This window comes from Scyliorhinus torazame, chromosome 17 (assembly GCF_047496885.1).
Source record: "Scyliorhinus torazame isolate Kashiwa2021f chromosome 17, sScyTor2.1, whole genome shotgun sequence".
NCBI classification, from domain to species: Eukaryota; Metazoa; Chordata; class Chondrichthyes; order Carcharhiniformes; family Scyliorhinidae; genus Scyliorhinus; species Scyliorhinus torazame.
Genome location: NC_092723.1, coordinates 8,553,226 through 8,571,851, shown reverse-complemented (window position 1 = coordinate 8,571,851; position 18,626 = coordinate 8,553,226). Strand labels below are relative to the sequence as shown.

General features: G+C 45.8%; 1 protein-coding gene across 5 annotated transcripts in view; it reads right to left on the bottom strand.

Annotated features, from left to right (window-relative positions):
* usp49 (ubiquitin specific peptidase 49) overlaps positions 1-18,626 on the bottom strand; it is a 76,246-nt gene that overhangs the window by 11,790 nt on the left and 45,830 nt on the right. For 4 of the 5 annotated variants that reach the window (XM_072479973.1, XM_072479972.1, XM_072479974.1 and 1 more), the window contains exons 4-6: positions 10,942-11,140; positions 10,080-10,188; positions 1,544-1,764 (exon numbers count right to left, since the gene is read on the bottom strand). In XM_072479973.1, the coding sequence (XP_072336074.1) occupies positions 1,544-1,764; positions 10,080-10,188; positions 10,942-11,140 (529 nt within the window). The remainder of the gene's footprint in view (positions 1-1,543; positions 1,765-10,079; positions 10,189-10,941; positions 11,141-18,626) is intronic. The other variant, XM_072479976.1, reaches the window with a different exon arrangement.

Below are 18,626 nucleotides of genomic sequence, written 5' to 3'. Positions count from 1 at the left end.
ATTTCTTATTTTCAGGACATTTATCAACTAAGTACATGTCAATTAAATTATGTATAATCTTGTATGCAAATTGCACTCCTATATCCCGTTATCCCTGTTCCTCTCCTGAAGGTGTCATTTCTCCTTTGGATAACAGCAGCTTTCTGTTTTTTCATAAAAGGAGCCATTCTTCAACCGTACGCCTAGACAGCGTCAGTATGCTATTGGCGTGGGGCTGTTTTGCCTGTTAGACTATTTGGCCATGTTCCCACTACTTGGTGCGCGAAACAAATGTAAATTACACTGCAATATATTGCTGAGAAAGTGGCCAGAACTTGCATGTCGCCCTGGGATACTCTGAAATAGGAGGAGGTGGAACAGGGAAGTGACGCAGATTGGATTTAGAGGTCTCTTTGCACTTTTCACGGTCATTTTAAACTTTTGCCGCTCTCCTGGTTAAACGATTTCAAGTAAACAGTCCTCGTTATGATGAGTCACACATCTCTAATTCTTCTTTTTAAAATACAGGGGGGGGGGTGCAACAGACAGGACAAACGTGCTGTATAAAATTGTAATAATCAGGTTTCTTCTTTCTGGGCCAGGAAAGAAGCAAACTTGCTGGAGCCGGGGGACGGGGGGGGGGGGGGGGGACGGGGGGGACGGGGGGGGGGGGCGGTGGCGGCAATTTAATGTTTTTCGCAACTAAGAGGCGCACAGAACCTTGGTTAGCAACACCCACAAATTCACTGGCCACATGGGGAAATCAGAGGAAACTGCTGGCACTTTCACAATCATGGTAATAATTTAAAACAACACACTGATAAGTTCTTATGTCCTTTTGTGCGGAGGACTATGCTCAGGCCATAGTTTGAAGGACTACTGCCTAGACTGGCAAGGTAGCCAACAGTCATTGGAGGAGGTATTAAAGAAGAAAATGACGACATTTCCCCATGACTTTTGATGATAGTCAACAACCCTCTGATTGCGCAAAGACATAAAGTGGTAATTGTTCTCGCGCGAGCCAGAGAGTTGGCAGGCTATTTGTTCTCTTTTTAAAAATAAATTTAGAGTACCCAATTAATTTTTTCTAATTAAGGGGCAATTTAGTGTGGCCAATCCACCTAGCCTGCACATCTTTGGGTTGTGGGGGCGAAACCCACGCAAACACGGGGAGAATGCGCAAACTCCACACGGACAGTGACCCAGAGCCAGGGTCGAACCTGGGACCTAGGTGCCGCGAGGCAGCAGGGCTAACCCACTGTACCACCGAGTTGCCTATTTGTTCTCTTTAAGGGCATCACAGCAAAGCACGCTTCGGTCGTCTTCTTTTTTACATACGCCATTACAATGAGGAGGGAGGCTGAGTTTTACCATGTCTAGCCTGGGGGACATGATGGACACCTACTGTAGTAACCAACCCCATTGACATCAACTAACTCAGTGCAAATTGAAAAACTAAGACGGAAGCTTTTGGTCTGGTAGGAAGGGCATTCGCCCACTGTAGCAACAAAACACCCAGAGCTGTGAACTGTTACCACCCTTTCCTATTTTTACTTAAACTGACCTCCTTCTGTGTTGTAGCAATAGGCAGTGTAGTGTCCTGAGCCAAATCCTTTTCCATGATGCATCACCACAGCTGAGAGGTCATATATGAAGCTTTCCTTGCCAAGAGTGGAGGAAGAGTCCCTGCAGCAGTAAGGCTCCATGTTTAATACCTGGTCAAAGTTGACATGCACCCCTATCTTCTCACGATGGTTGCGACCAGACCACCTAAAAACACAGTAGCTGCATCAAGAGGGAAATAAGGAACACGAGTACAATACATCAATGCCCTGTAAAAAATACTTAAATTCCATACAGTATAACTAAATAAATTCAGTGTTTTGTTAGTTTAAGTAAAGCAGTTCATTACAATAAAGAGGCAAAAGTTTCAACCTTCAGTGTGTGCTGCTGAGCTGGTTCACTCAGCAACAGCAGGGGTACATACAGGCAGCACTCACCGCCCCCGCAGTAGGGAAGTTGCAACAAACACAAACATCAAATCAGCCAGGGTAACAACGCCTGGTCGTGGCTCAGCAGCCCTGGTAGAAAGTGTGGCTGTGCATCGAGGAAGAATAAGCCTCGACTGTGATGCATTCTAAAGATGAATAGTTTGGTGATGCCCAGTATCCAGTATCATGCTCACTGTCAAAAGTGACCTGCACAATTATTATTATTTTTTTTTTTAGAAGAGTAACCAATTATTTTTTTTCCAATTAAGGGGTAATTTAGCGTGGCGAATCTATCCATCCTGCACATTTTTGGGTTGTGGGGGCGAAACCCACGCAACCATGGGGAGAATGTGCAAACTCCACACGGACAGTGACCCAGAGCTGGGATCGAACCTGGGACCTCGGCGCCGTGCGGCAGCAGGGCTAACCACTGCGCCACCATGCTGCCCATGTGACATGCACAAATAATGGATACTTGAGAAAGGAACTACAGAGTCACCAGCACCCATGAAGCATTCACTCGAATTTCCCATCACTGCGCACAGATTGGTTCTTGCACGATGCAGTTGTGTTCAGATCGCTGTGGAACTGCGCATACACACGACCTTTGCTCGTGCACAGCCGGTTTATCTACTGCATGTCATGCTCGATTGCTGCACGACCACACTCTGTGCAGCTTAAAGAGAACATGGAACCAATGTAATAGTGCCAGAAAAGGGGAAACACGTTCAGGTGAGGAGGGGCAGAATGGGAGAAAAAAAAAAAAACAGGAGATGAAAGTATATAGAGCCGTGCATTTTTTTGTATGAAATCTACCACACTACTGATTTATTTAACAAATGCATCAAAAGGACAAGGGAATACAGTGGGCAAAAGGCGTGATGATGTCTAACAGCAGAGAATTAATTCAAATGCATTAAGGTGTAAAACATCAGTTGCTGTCAGGACAGTGTAATAGAGCTCCATTGGAGTACCGTGGAGCATCACACCAAAATACTTTTCATTGTACTTCGGCACATGTGACAATAAATCAATCAATCTATCAATCAACACCAAAGTCATTTGCCTGCAATCCCACACAGCAGGTTCCTGATCATGGGGCAGATAGCTTGGGAGGAAAGGAATCAAAGCCTAGCCCTCGATTATTCTCTGATGTACAACATTCACATTTATATAGCACATAACATAGTGAGACATTCCAAGATGCTAAACAAGAGCAATATCAATATATTTTTGACACTGCACCACTGAAGGAGATACAAAGACAGATAACCAAAGTTTCGGAGGGTGGTTTTCATCACCATTTCGGGGGTTCTGCATGTAGATGTGGAGCCCAGTCCCCGAGAAGCCATATTTGGGGTGTCGGAGCAGATGTCTTAGCCTTCGCCTCGCTGATTGCTCGCAGGTGGGTCCTGTTGGGGTGGAGACTAATGTGCGCGAGCGAGACACAAACTTGCATGAAACATGAATTCATGTTAATGATGTGCCAAAACAGGGCAGCACAGTGGCGGTGAGGTTCGATCCTGGTTCCGGGTCACTGTTTGTGTGGAGTTTCCCATGTTTGCATGGGTTTCGCCCCCACAACCCAAAGAAGTGTGTCTACTTCAACGCCAGGAGCATCCGGAATAAGGTGGGTGAACTTGCAGCATGGGTTGGTACCTGGGACTTCGATGTTGTGGCCATTTCGGAGACATGGATAGAGCAGGGACAGGAATGGTTGTTGCAGGTTCCGGGGTTTAGATGTTTCAGTAAGCTCAGGGAAGGTGGTAAAAGAGGGGGAGGTGTGGCATTGTTAGTCAAGGACAGTATTACGGTGGCAGAAAGGACGTTTGATGAGGACTCGTCAAGTAAGGTAGTATGGGCTGAGGTTAGAAACAGGAAAGGAGAGGTCACCCTTTTGGGAGTTTTCTATAGGCCTCCGAAAAGTTCCAAAAGTTTGGGCAGCACGGTAGCATTGTGGATAGCAGAATTGCTTCACAGCTCCAGGGTCCCAGGTTCGAATCCGGCTTGGGTCACTGTCTGTGCGGAGTCTGCACATCCTCCCCGTGTGTGCGTGGGTTTCCTCCGGGTGCTCCGATTTCCTCCCACAGTCCAAAGATTAGGTGGATTGGCCATGATAAATTGCCCTTGGTGTCCAAAATTGCCCTTAGTGTTGGGTGGGGTTACTGGGTTATGGGGATAGGGTGGAGGTGTTGACCTTGGGTAGGGTGCTCTTTCCAAGAGCCGGTGCAGACTCGATGGGCCAAATGGCCTCCTTTTGCACTGTAAATTCTATGATAATTCTATGAGATGTAGAGGAAAGGAATGCAAAGATGATTCTGGATAGGAGCGAAAGTAACAGAGCAGTTGTTGTGGGGGACTTTAACTTTCCAAATATTGACTGGAAACGCTATAGTTCGAGTACTTTAGTTGGGTCCGTTTTTGTCCAATGTGTGCAGGAGGGTTTCCTGACACAGTATGTAGATAGGCCAACAAGAGGCGAGGCCACATTGGATTTGGTACTGGGTAATGAACCAGGCTAGGTGTTAGATTTGGAGGTAGGTGAGCACTTTGGTGATAGTGACCACAATTCGGTTACGTTTACTTTAGCGATGGAAAGGGATAGGTATATACCGCAAGGCAAGAGTTATAGCTGGGGGAAAGGCAATGATGATGCGATGAGGCAAGACTTAGGATGCATAGGATGGGGAAGGAAACTGCAGGGGATGGGAACAAGTGAAATGTGGAGCTTGTTCAAGGAACAGCTATTGCGTGTCCTTGATAAGTATGTACCTGTCAGGCAGGGAGTAAGTGGTCGAGCAAGGGAACCGTGGTTTACTAAAGCAGTTGAATCACTTGTCAAGAGGAAGAAGGATGCTTATGTAAAGATGAGACGTGAAGGTTCAGTTAGGGCGCTTGAGAGTTATAAGTTAGCCAGGAAGGATCTAAAGAGAGAGCTAAGAAGAGCTAGGAGGGGACATGAGAAGTCTTTGGTAGGTAGGATCAAGGAAAACCCAAAAGCTTTATGGATATGTCAGGAATAAAAGAATGACTAGGGTAAGAGTAGGGCCAGTCAAGGACAGTAGTGGGAAGTTGTGCGTGGAGTTCGAGGAGATAGGAGAGGCGCTAAATGAATATTTTTCGTCAGTATTCACACAGGAAAAAGACAATGTTGTCGAGGAGAATACTGAGATACAGGCTACTAGAGTAGATGGGATTGAGGTTCATAAGGAGGAGGTGTTAGCAATTCTGGAAAATGTGAAAATAAAAATCCCCTGGGCCGGATGGGATTTATCCTAGGACTTTCTGGGAAGCGAGGGAGGAGATTGCTGAGCCTTTGGCTTTGATCTTTATGTCATCATTGTCTACAGGAATAGTTGAATACAGGAATAAAGGATAGCAAATGTTGTCCCCTTGTTCAAGAAGGGGGGTAGAGACAACCCCGGTAACTATAGACCAGTGAGCCTTACTTCTGCTGTGGGCAAAGTCTTGGAAAGGATTATAAAGGAATAATTTGATTAGGGATAGTCAACTCGGTTTTGTGAAGGGTAGGTTGTGCCTCACAAACCTTATTGAGTTCTTTGAGAAAGTGACCAAACAGGTGGACGAGGGTAAAGCAGTTGATGTGATGTATATGGATTTCAGTAAAGCGTTTGATAAGGTTCCCCACGGTAGGCTATTGCAGAAAATACAGAAGCATGGGATTGAAGGTGATTTAGCGGTTTGGATCAGAAATTGGCTAGCTGGAAGAAGACAGAGGGTGGTGGTTGATGGGAAATGTTCAGCCTGGAGTTCAGTTACTAGTGGTGTACCACAAGGATCTGTTTTGGGGCCACTGCTGTTTGTCATTTTTATAAATGACCTGGAGGAGGGCGTAGAAGGATGGGTGAGTAAATTTGCGGATGACACTAAAGTCGGTGGAGTTGTGGACAGTGCGGAAGGATGTTGCAGGTTACAGAGGGACATAGATAAGCTGCAGAGCTGGGCTGAGAGGTGGCAAATTGAGTTTAATGCAGAAAAGCGTGAGGTGATTCATTTTGGAAGGAGTAACAGGAATACAGAGTACTGGGCTGATGGTAAGATTCTTGGTAGTGTGGATGAGCAGAGAGATCTCGGTGTCCATGTACATAGATCCCTAAAAGTTGCCACCCAGGTTGATCGGGTTGTTAAGAAGGCGTACGGTGTGTTAGCTTTTATTGGTAGAGGGATTGAGTTTCGGAGCCATGAGGTCATGTTGCAGCTGTACAGAACTCTGGTGCGGCCGCATTTGGAGTATTGCGTGCAGTTCTGGTCGCCGCATTATAGGAAGGATGTGGAAGCATTGGAAAGGGTGCAGAGGAGATTTACCAGGATGTTGCCTAGTATGGAGGGAAGATCTTATGAGGAAAGGCTGAGGGACTTGAGGCTGTTTTTATTAGAGAGAAGAAGGTTAAGAGGTGACTTTATAGAGGCATACAGGATGATCAGAGGATTAGATAGGGTGGACAGTGAGAGCTTTTTTCCTCGGATGGTGATGTCTAGCACGAGGGGACATAGCTTTAAATTGAGGGGAGATAGATATAGGATAGATATCAGAGGTAGGTTCTTTACTCAGAGTAGTAAGGGCGTGGAATGCCCTGCCTGCAACAGTAGTGGACTCGCCAACATTAAGGGCATTTAAATGGTCATTGGATAAACATATCGATGATAATGGAATAGTGTAGATGGGCTTTAGATTGGTTTCACAGGTCGGCGCATTATCGAGGGCCGAAGGGCCTGTACTGCGCTGTAATGTTCTATGTGCAGGTAGGTGGATTGACCACACTAAATTGCCCCTTAATTGGAAAAATGAGTTGGGTGCCAAAACGCATCTATCTGAAATTTGCTCATCGGTCCCTTCAGTGGAAAAAAATTTAAATGTGGCCCCTCATGAAAAAAGGTTGGACAACCCTGGGCTAGGGAGATGGAGCATGGCAAGATCATGGAGTAATTTGAAAGTAAGGATGAGAATTTTAAAACTGTAGATCTTCAGACTAGGAGCCACTGAAGGTCAGAAACAGAAGGAATCATAGAATTTTTTTTTTTTTTTTTAAACAGTGCAGAAGGAGGCTATTCAGCCCATCGAGTCTGCATCGGCTCTTGGAAAGAGCACCCTACCCAAGGTCAACACCTCCACCCTATCCCCATCACCCAGTAACCCCACCCAACACTAAGGGCAATTTTGGACACTAAGGGCAATTTATCATGGCCAATCCACCTAACCTGCACATCTTTGGACTGTGGGAGGAAACCGGAGCACCCGGAGGAAACCCACGCACACACGGGGAGGACGGGCAGACTCCGCACAGACAGTGACCCAAGCCGGAATCGAACCTGGGACCCTGGAGCTGTGAAGCAATTGTGCTATCCACAATGCTACCGTGCTGAGATCAAGAGCAACTTAACATGCAAGCGGCTAGGGGTGGCACGGTGGTGCAGTGGGAAGCACTGCTGCCTCTCGCCGCCGAGGACCCAGTTTCGATCCCGGCCCCGGGTCACTGTCCGTGTGGAGTTCGCACATTCTCCCCTTTTCTGCGTGGGTTCCACCCCCACAACCAGTTGTGCAGGGTAGGTTGATTGGCCACGCTAAATTGTCCCTTAATTGGAAAAAATAAATGGGTACTCTAAATTTATTTTAAAAAACATACAAGTGGCTGATTCTTTGGATCTTCTTTGAAGGTGGGAGGCTGGCCAGGAGAGCATTGGATTAGTCAATTTGAATGGTAACAAAAGCATGTTTGAGGATTTCAGTGGTGAATGAACAGAGAGCCACATGTTTCGGGCCTGTCCAAGACTGAGGGAGTTCTGGCAGGGGTTCTTAGATGTTATGCCCTGGCTGATAGGTTTCTCATCCCCATTTTCCTGCCTTCTCCCCGTAACCCCCGATGATCCCCTTATTAATCAAAAACCTACCTATCTCTGTCTTAAAGACACTCAGTGATTTGGCATCTACAGCCTTCTGCGGCAAAGAGTTCCACAGATTCACCACCCTCTGGCTGAAGAAATTTTCCTTCATCTCAAGTTTTAAAGGATTATCCCTTCAGTCTGAGGCTATACCCTCAGGTTCCAGTTGCTCCTATTGGTGGAAACATCTTCTCCACGTCCACTCTATCCAGGCCTCGTAGTATCATGTAAGTTTCAATGAGATCCCCCCTCATCCTTCTAAACTCCACTCAGTACAGACCCAGAGTCCTCAACCGACAAGCCCTTCGCTCCCGGGATCACTCTTGTGAACCTCCTCTGGATCCTTTTCAAGGCCAGCACATCCTACCTTAGATACAGGGCCCAAAAGCTACTCACAATACTCCAAATGGGGTCTGACCAGAGCCTTATACAGCCTCAGCTGTACATCCCTGGTCTTGTATTCTAGCCCTCTCGAAATGTATGCTAACATTGCATTTGCCTTCCTAACTGCTGACTGAACCTGCACGTTAACCTTAAGAGAATCGTGAACAAGAACTCCCAAGTCCCTTTGTACTTCAGAATTGCTAAGCCTTTCCCCATTTAGAAAATAGTCCATGCCTCTATACAAAGTGCATAACATCAAGCAAATGAGGGGTTCCACAAGAGATGGGGTTTATTTATTTTGCATTTGAGAGCTGGTTACCGTCAACTGTTAGTGGGAGGGGACGAGGGCGTCGGGGGCGAGGGTGTTGGTGCAGGAATTATTGCATTCGGGGGTATAATGTTTTTGTTTTGTTTTGTAAAATGTCAAAATGCTAATAAATTTAATAAAAATACTTTTTTTTTTAAAAAAAGTGCATAACCTCACTTTTTCCACATTGTACTGCACCTGTCACCTCTTTGTGATTTCTCCTGTCATGGTCATGTCAAGACCCTGGTTGTACTGATTGTGATCTCAACTCCACTTTCTTGTCTTCCCCATAACCTTCGACTCCCTGGTCTGTGATAAATCTCTTTAACTCAGCTGTCATAAATTCAATGATTGAGCTTCCACTATCTTCTGAAGAGAATTCCACAGACTAACGATCCTCTAAGAGAAAATAAATTCTCATCTATATCTTGAAAGGGTGACCTCTTACTTTTGGACTGCAGCCCCCTTGTTCTAGCCTCCCCACAAGAGGAAATATATTCCTGGTATCCACCCAGGATCCTACATGTTTCAGTACGATCACCTCTCAGTCTTCAAAACGCCAATTGCTAAAGGCCATTCTGATGGATCATCAAATCAAAGCAGCCATTTTTGTGGAAATACAAAGAAGGAGGACACACTTGGATTTATTTACAGTCTTTTACTACCTCAGTCAATAGGGCGTACTTGTGAATTGTAAAACCAGGTGGCAGTTCCGCTCAGCAATCCCACAAAAAGCAATGCTATAGTGACCAGATAATGATCAAGGGATATAATTGGTCAGGGCACCAGAGACAACTCTCCTGTTCTTCTCCGAAATAGTGCCATGGGATTGTTTATGTCTACCCAAAATAGCAGACACTATTGAAATGAAATGAAAATCGCTTATTGTCACAAGTAGGCTTCAAATGAAGTTACTGTGAAAAGCCCCTAGTCGCCACATTCCGGCGCCTGTTCGGGGCGGCTGGTACGGGAATTGAACCGTGCTGCTGGCCTGCCTTGGTCTGCTTTAAAAGCCAGCTCTTTAGCCCTGTTCTAAACCAGCCCCTGTAACATTTAATCCAAAAGACAGCACTTCTTCAGTACGACAGTGGAGCCTCAGCCTAGAATTCTTTAAAAAAAAAATTTAGAGTACCCAATTATTTTTTTCCAATTAAGGGGCAATTTAGCGTGGCCAATCCACCTAAACAGCACATCTTTGGGTTGTGGGGGCAAAACCCACGCAGACACGGGGAGAATGTGCAAACTCCACACGGACAGTGACCCAGGGCCGGGATTCGAACCCGGGTCCTCAGCACCGTAGTCCCAGTGCTAACCACTGCGCCACCGTGCTGCCCTCAGCCTAGAATTCTAAGCTTAAATTTCTGAAGTGGGTTTAAATTTCTGAACCGTCGGATTTAGAAGCGAGAATGTTGTTTACTGGGCCTCAACTGACTCTGGAATTAAGAGTACTGGAAGGATAAATGTACAACTAACAAAAATTACCACAATTCTTTGAACCTGCAGCAACTTCATCCTACCTGAATCGTTTAAGGTGCAGACGGAGGACCTGAGGTAGTCGGTATATCATTAGCTGTTTTTGAGCTTCTGTCAGGACAAGAGGCTTTGGTGAGGATTTTCGTCGTTTACCTGAGAAATAATTAGGCAGGATTACATAGCATCCACAGCAAAGAAACAGGCCATTCGGCCCAACTGCTGTACACTGGGGTTTAGGGGTCACCCAAGCCTCCTTCCTTGTCTCTATTTAATATAGCATTAATCAGACTTTCAGTTAAAAGGATGAGCTATTCAGCGCATTTACTATCAGAAGCACAAGCTCTACCAGAATGGAGTGGAGGACAAATGCAGATTTCCTCCAATATACACATTGTCTGACTTATGGCAATGCTTAGGTTTGCTCTACACCAATGGTTTGTTCGTTGGTAGAAGTCAAGTTCAAACATATTGCACTGAGCGGACTTGATTCTTCAATACAAACAATCAAAAGGCGTTTTGGGCGAACAGTAATTGAGAAAAGCAATTAATCAACTACAAATATTTACTAAACACATGAAACAAGTATAGATTTATTATCTTAGGGTCCCATTGAGTGGCTACAGTTTGGGATTCCCCAAATCAGTTCTTTATGGAGTTTGCCACCTCACTATGAGCACTACAATTGGCCTCAGGATCTTTGGACAAGGAAGTCAGAGCTCTTATTCTCAGTTTCCATGGGTTGCTTTTCCAAAAACGCGGCAAACGGTTTGTGCAGACAGTCTGCCCACACACTGTTGAGGCACAGGCAAGAATAGAACCATTCTACAGATGCCATAACTCTCTAGTAATTTACCGGGGATGGGGTGGATAATGAGAAGAAAACTCATTTAGAAGGCCATTGCTTACTGTTGCACTGGTCACAAGCATAAATCCTCCCTTCCAAAGCCTCTGTTTCTGTAAACTTTGCCAACATTTCCGTCAGAGTGCATTCTTTAAGTTGGGTAGCACCCTTCTGAAGACAATGATAACGCTCTGGAAACTCCAGTGAAAGATCCCAAAATGGTTCAATGGTGTTGGACTTGTAGTTGCACGTCAGACATGTAACCTGTAGGAAGGGATTATAAAAGCAACAGATGACCCAAAATACCGATGGTAACTGATTCAACAAAATGACTTAACGTTACAGCATGAACAAGGCCATTCAGCCCATCTGTGCCAATTCTTTGCAACAGTAGTCTAAAGTTAATCCCACTCCCACCAAACCCATCTCTTTTTCTCTGCTTCAAATATTTATTAATTTCTTCCTAAAATGATGCAACAGTCCACCTAGAAAAGGATTCTATGTTTAACAATACTTTCCATTTTCATACTTTAAATTGATGACTACTTGTGAAAGATTCTCCAACCAGAAAAAATAGTATTTCCCTATTCACCCTTTTGAAATTATTCAAAAGCAAAAAATTCTATTTAATCTTCGCTCAGTCTACAATGAACCATTAGTCCGATAAGGGTTTCCTTTCTTTGATGTCATATTGCTGAACCTGTAGCTTTTGATGTTCTTTCTAGACTGGAGTGGACAAAACAGAAAACAAATTTTGACCCAACCATTGCTTTGAATGATTTTATCAATATTTCTTGATTCAATTTTAAAACCCCCAAATCTGTACCCATTTCTTTATGGTTTTATCTATTTGCACTCAGATTGTCATGGAGTTATGCCCCAACACACTTCACAAGGCGATGGGGAAAGGCGACAAGACAGCCCAGAAGGTATTACAATAAGGCTTGCAGCAGGTGGTTGAAGGTGGATCAAAGATTACGAGGTGTCAGGGTTTAGCAGTTTAGAAATTATTCCAATTCAAAGGTAAGCTCCGGTACTGCTGGTATAGTGGAGGGGAAGAGGGAAGATGCACAGGGCCTGCATCAAATCAGAGGGTGCAAGCTGGTATGTGGAACTGAAGAAACCCGGAGAGTATTTGAACAAGAGTGATTACTCAGAATTCAATACAATGGAGGATTAAGGATCTAGCGCCAAACATGGTACGAAACAGGATGCATGTGGCAACATTTACTATGTCATGAATCTGCCATGCAACAACAGTAAACAAATTTAAAACATATAATAGGATTGGATGGATTGGCCATGCCAAAATTGCCCCCTAAGTGTCCAGAGACGTGCAGGTTAGGTGGGTCATGGCAATAGGGTGGGGGAGTGGGCCTAAGTAGGGATGCTATGGATTCTAGGATGTGATGTCCAGCAACAGCTAGAAATCTGCCTGGAGACAGCAGTGGACAATATTCAAAAAGCCCCATTGATATGTGTCTCTTCCAGTAACGAGATTGGAAGGTCATTTACTTTAAAAACAAATTTGGATTGTGGGGGTGAGACCCACGCAGACACGGGGGGGAACGTGCAAACTCCACACAGACAGTGACTCAGGGCCGGGATCTAACCCGGGTCCTGGCGCCATGAAGCAGCAGTGCTAGCTGGTGTGAATAGCTTGTGAGGTGAAACAGCTAACAAATGGTCAAGGTCATTGATAGGGGCAGACAGTTGAATACACAGAAAGCATAATCAAAGAGGAACAAAGATATAATTGTCCCGCCATAGGAAGCCAGAGCGGCAGTTAACATTTAGCAGTCAAGCCAGTTTCCAGCCACCAAGCCAGAAGGCCAAGGTTTTAAAATTTTGGATGTTGTTTGGGGAAACAGGGAAGTTTTACTGAGTTCAGGTATGGTAGATATATTTTGGAATAAGGGTTATGTTCTGTATAAACTGTTGTGTGTGTCTGTGTGTGTCCATGTGTTTAGTAATTCATTGCATGAGAGTAGAGTGGGCCTGTTCATGTATACTTTACTTTAATAAATAGTCTCTAATAATTGTTAAATGACGACTGGGCTGTTTATTCTCACTTGGGTTTCACTTGTGTCCTCACACCGAACCACACCCCCCCCCAATAAATCCCCATGAACTGGTGTTCCAAATTGGGATACCCTCGCATGCTTTGTGACAACTGAAGTTAAACAATAAATGCGCCCAAGGTCATCCAGATACTGGTTTAGCCCAGTGTGAGAGGGACCTCATCGTTTTTTGGCTGTGGGCACTTATTCAATGTACATACTTTAATATGGGCTGCAAGGGAGCACTGTTGCTTCACGGTACCAGGGTCCCCAGTTCGATTCCCGGCTTGGGTCTCTGTCTGTGTGGAGTCTGTACGTTCTCCCCGTGTCTGCGTGGATTTCCTCCCACAAGTCCCGTAAGACGTGCTGTTAGGTGAATTGGATATTCTGAATTCTCCCTGTGTACCCGAACAGGCACCGGAATGTGGTGACTAGGGGCTTTTCACAGTAACTTCATTGCAGTGTTAACGTAAGCCTACTTATGACAATAAAGATTATTTTATTTCATGATTTCATTATTGTTTTCATTTTGTTAGAATAAGTAAGCAAGCAAGTAAAGTTGCCCCAATGACCATAGGTTGTTTTCCCCTTTGAGGGGGAGAGCTGACTGGTGGTGATTTGACCTGAGGATCACCACACCTCAGCAAGGGGCAAGGTTGAGAAGGTGGGGCCTTCCTGAATAACCTCAGCTGCTACAGGAATTGAACCCATGTTGCTGGCCTTGCTCTGCATCACTAACCAGCTGTCCAGCCCACTGAGCTAAACCGGCCCCGTTAAAACCATTACAATAATAGAATCGTAGAATTTACAGTGCACAAGGAGGCCCATCGAGTCTGCACCCTACCTAAACCCATGCCTCCATCCTATCCCCATAACCCAGTAACCCTACCCAACCCCTGGGACTCTAAGGGACAATTTAGCATGGCCAATCCACCTAAACCGCACATCTTTGGACTGTGGGAGGAAACCGGAGCGCCCGGAGGACACCCAAGCATAAACAGGGAGAAAGTGCAAACCCCACACAGTCACCTGAGGCGGGAATTGAACCCGGGCCCCTGGAGCTGTGAGGCAATTGTGCTAACAACTGTGCCACCCAAATACTATGGAAGGCATTTACTTTGTGTAAATGCAAAAACCTTAGCCCTTTGTATTTTCTATTGCCACTTATTGAACTAATTGTGCTGACTACATTTACAATATTAATGCCAGATGTTGCTGAGAAGGAAGGAAGCTTGTGCCACTTTGATCCAGAGGCAACTCCAGCCTGACACTTGATTTAACAAACAACATTTGGGGAGGTGGTGGTGTAGTGGTAATGCTATTGGGTTAGTAACCCAGGGGCACAGGCCAGTACGCACAGAACACTGGTTCAAATCCCACCACGTCAGTTAAATTCAATTAATAAATCTGGAATATAAAGCTAGTCTCAGTAATGGTGACCGTGAAACTATCAGATTATAGTAAAACCCATCTGGTTCACTAATGGAATCGGCCGTCCTTACCTGGTCTGTCCTACATGTGACTCCAGACCGACAGTAATGTGGGTGACTGTTGATTGCTCTCTGAAACGGCCTAGCGAGCCATTTGGAATGGGCAACAAATGCTGCCTTGCTACTGATATCCACATCCCAGGAAAGAATTAAAAAAATAATGGGGCAGCACGGTAGCGCAGTGGTTAGCACTGTTGCTTCACAGCTCCAGGGTCCCAGGTTCGATTCCGGTTTGGGTCACTGTCTGTGCGGAGTCTGCACATCCTCCCCGTGTGTGCGTGGGTTTCCTCCGGGTGCTCCGGTTTCCTCCACAGTCCAACGATGTGCAGGTTAGGTGGATTGGCTATGCTAATGTGCCCTTAGTATCCAAAAAGGTTAGGTGGGGTTACTGGGTTACGGGAGTGGGCTTAAGTGGGATGCTATTTCCAAGGACCGGTGCAGACTTTTTAAAATAAATTTAGAGTACCCAATTCATTTTTTCCAATTAAGGGGCAATTTAACGTGGCCAATCCGCCTATCCTGCACATCTTTGGGTTGTGGGGGCAAAACCCAGGCAAACACGGGGAGAATGTGCAAACTCCACATGGACAGTGACCCAGCGCCGTGAGGTAGCAGTGCTATCCACTGCGCCACCGTGTTGCCCGGGCCGGTGCAGACTCGATGGGCCGAACCGTCTCCTTCTGCACTGTAAATTCTATGATTCTATGAATAGTGCTAATGAAACTTGCAGTTTATTGTGCAAATGTAGAGTAAGGCATGAACACTTCAGTGCACTGAAGATAATGAAATTGAGGATGTTATTTATTATGAGATGGGTTACTTCTAATTGAGACAATTGTTCATCATTTAGCAATGTAACTTTATACTTAATTCCTTACCTTGGAATAGCTTAATTTGTCTGTCGGTAACCCCTTTTAAGGTGCAAAATCTCCAGTTGATTTACTGACTCCTTCATTTGACATTTAAATCTAATATTTCAATAAACGGTCAGATCATTCCACATCTACAGCTAAATTCACTTTTTTCCCCCTCCATTCCTCGATTGAGGGTGCTTCTTTCCGCTATTAATAACTAGTGTAAACTTGGAGCCCTGTTCAGCGATATGCAAGAATAGCCTCAGGAGAGTTGCCCTCCAGTAACGCCCCCTCCTCGATCCCCTTTTTGTACTGTTGAGGCACAAACTCAAATACATAAGAACAGAAGAACTAGGAACAGGAGTAGGCCATCTGGCCCCTCGAGCCTGCTCCACCATTCAATGAGATCATGGCTGATCTTTGTGGACTCAGCTCCACTCTCCGGCCCGTACACCATATCCCCGAATCCCTTTATTCTTTAGAAAGGTATCTATCTTTTTCTTAAAAACGTTTAAAGAAGGAGCCTCAACTGCTTCACTGGGCAAGGAATTCCAGAGATTCACAACCCTTTGGTGAAGAAGTTCCTCCTAAACTCGGTCCTAAATCTACTTCCCCTTATTTTGAGGCTATGCCCACTAGTTCTGTTTTCCCCGACCAGTGGAAACAACCTGCCCGCATCTATCCTGTCTATTCCCTTCATAATTTTATGTTTCAATAAGATCCCCCCGCATTCTTCTAAACTCCAATGAGTACAGTCCCAATCTACTCAACCTCTCGTCATAATCTAATCCCCTCAACTCTGGGATCAACCTAGTGAATCTCCTCTGCACTCCCTCCAGTGCCAATATGTCCTTTCTCAGGTAAGGAGACCAAAACTGAACACAATACTCCAGATGTGGCCTCACCAACACCTTATACAATTGCAGCATAACCTCCCTAGTCTTGAACTCCATCCCTCTAGCAATGAAAGACAAAACTCGATTAGCCTTCTTAATCACCTGTTGCACCTGCACACCAACTTATTGCGACTCGTGCACCAGCACACCCAGGTCCCTCTGCACAGCAGCATGTTTTAACATCTTATCCTTTAAATAATAATCCATTCTGTTGTTATTCCTCGCAAAATGGATAGCCTCACACTTGGCAACATTGAATTCCATCTGCCAGACCCTAGCCCATGCACCTAACCTCTCCAAATCCTTCTGCAGACTTTCGGTATCCTCTGCACTTTTTGCTTTACTACTCACCTTAGTGTCGTCTGCAAACTTTGTCACATTGCACTTGGTCCCCAACTCCAAATCATCGATGTAAATTGTGAACACTGTTCCTTGAGGGACCCCACTAGTTACAGGTTGCCAACCAGAGAAACATCTATTTATCCCCACTCTCTGCTTTCTGTTAGTTAGCCAATCCTCTACCCATGCTACCACTTTACCCTCAATGCCATGCATCTTTAGTTTATGCAGCAACCTTTTGTGTGGCACCTTGTCAAAAGCTTTCTGGAAATCCAGATATACCACATCCATTGGCTCCCCGTTATCTACTGCACTGGTAACGTCCTCAAAAAATTCTACCAAATTAGTCAGACACGACCTACCCTTTATGAACCCATGCTGCGTCTGCCCAATGGGACAATTTACCTCCAGGTGCCCCGCTATTTCCTCCTTAATGATAGATTCTAGCATTTTCCCTACAACCGAAGTTAAGCTTACCGGTCTATAATTACACGCTTTCTGCCGACCTCCTTTTTTAAACAGTGGTGTCACGTTTGCTACTTTCCAATCCTCTGGGACCACCCCAGAGTCTAGTGAGTTTTGATAAATTATCACTAGTGCATTTACAATTTCCCTAGCCATCTCTTTTAAAACTCTGGGATGCATCCCATCAGGGCCAGGAGACTTGTCTACCTTTAGCCCTATTAGCTTGCCCAATACTGCCTCCTTAGTGATTACAATCATCTCAAGGTCCTCACCTGTCATATCTTTATTTCCATCAGTCAATGGCATGTTATTTGTGTCTTCCACTGTGAAGACTGACCCAAAAAACCTGTTGAGCTCCTCAGCCATTTCCCCGTCTCCTATTATTAAATCTCCCTTCTCATCTTCCAAAGGACCAATATTTACCTTAGCCACTCTTTTTTACAGGACACACACACAAAGTAATTTACATCCACTGACAGTGCATGTTAACAAATACATTCTCGATGTCACAGGCAACAATTTTGCTGATTGTTAAGCGGGACAAGAACCCGGAGCTGTGTGGGTCCGATAGGCCGATCTCCCTGTTGAATGTAGATGCCAAGTTGCTGGCCAAAATCTTTTACTCCAGGATCGAGGATTGTGTTCCGGACGTTATTGGGGAGGACCAGACGGGGTTTGTTAAGGGCAGGCAGTTGGTGGCCAATGTAAGAAGGCTGTTAAATGTGATCATGATGCCCCCGGAAGGTAGGGAGGTGGAGGTAGTGATTGCAATGGATGCAGAAAAGGCTTTTGATCAGGTAGAATGGGACTATCTGTGGGAGAAACTGGGACGGTTCGGATTCGGGAGGGGCTTTATTGACTGGGTCAGGTTACTGTATCAGGCTCCTGTGGCAAGTGTACGGACGAAGAGAACAACATCGGACTATTTTAGACTGCACCCGGGGACGAGATAGGGGTGCCCCCTCTCCCTGCTGTTGCTTGCGCTGGCTATAGAGCCGTTGGCAATTGCTCTAAGAGCCTCAAGGGGCTGGAGAGGACTGGTCCGGGGGGGGGGGGGGGGGGGGGGGGTGGAGCACAGGGTTTCAGTCTATGCGGATGACGCGAGTAAGGAAGGTAATGCTTGAGCGGAGTCGTGGAGAGGGCGGGCTGCCGCTGCAAAATTTTAGCAACTATTACTGGGCGGCTAATATAGCCATGATCAGGAAGTGGGTGGTGGGGGCGGGGTCGGCATGGGTGCGCATGGAGGCGGCTTCATGTAAGGGCACCAGTTTGGGGGCATTGGTAACTGCACCTCTGCCGTTCCCGCCGGCACGGTACTCCACCAGTCCAGTGGTGGTGGCGGCCCTGAGAGTTTGGGGCCAGTGGAGGCGGCCTGTGGGAGCATCGGTCTGGGCCCCAATCTGTGATAATCGCCGGTTTGCCCCGGGGAGTATGGGCGGGGGGTTCCGGTTATGGTGGAGAGCGGTGATTGAGAGGATGGGGGATATGTTCATAGAGGTGAGCTTTCAGAGTACCAGGGCGTTGGAGGAAAAGTTTGGGTTGGCGAGAGGAAACAAATTCAGGTATCTGCAGGTTTGGGACTTCCTACGTAAACAGGTGGCAACCTTCCCACTCCTACCACTAAGGGGGAATCAGAACAGGGTAGT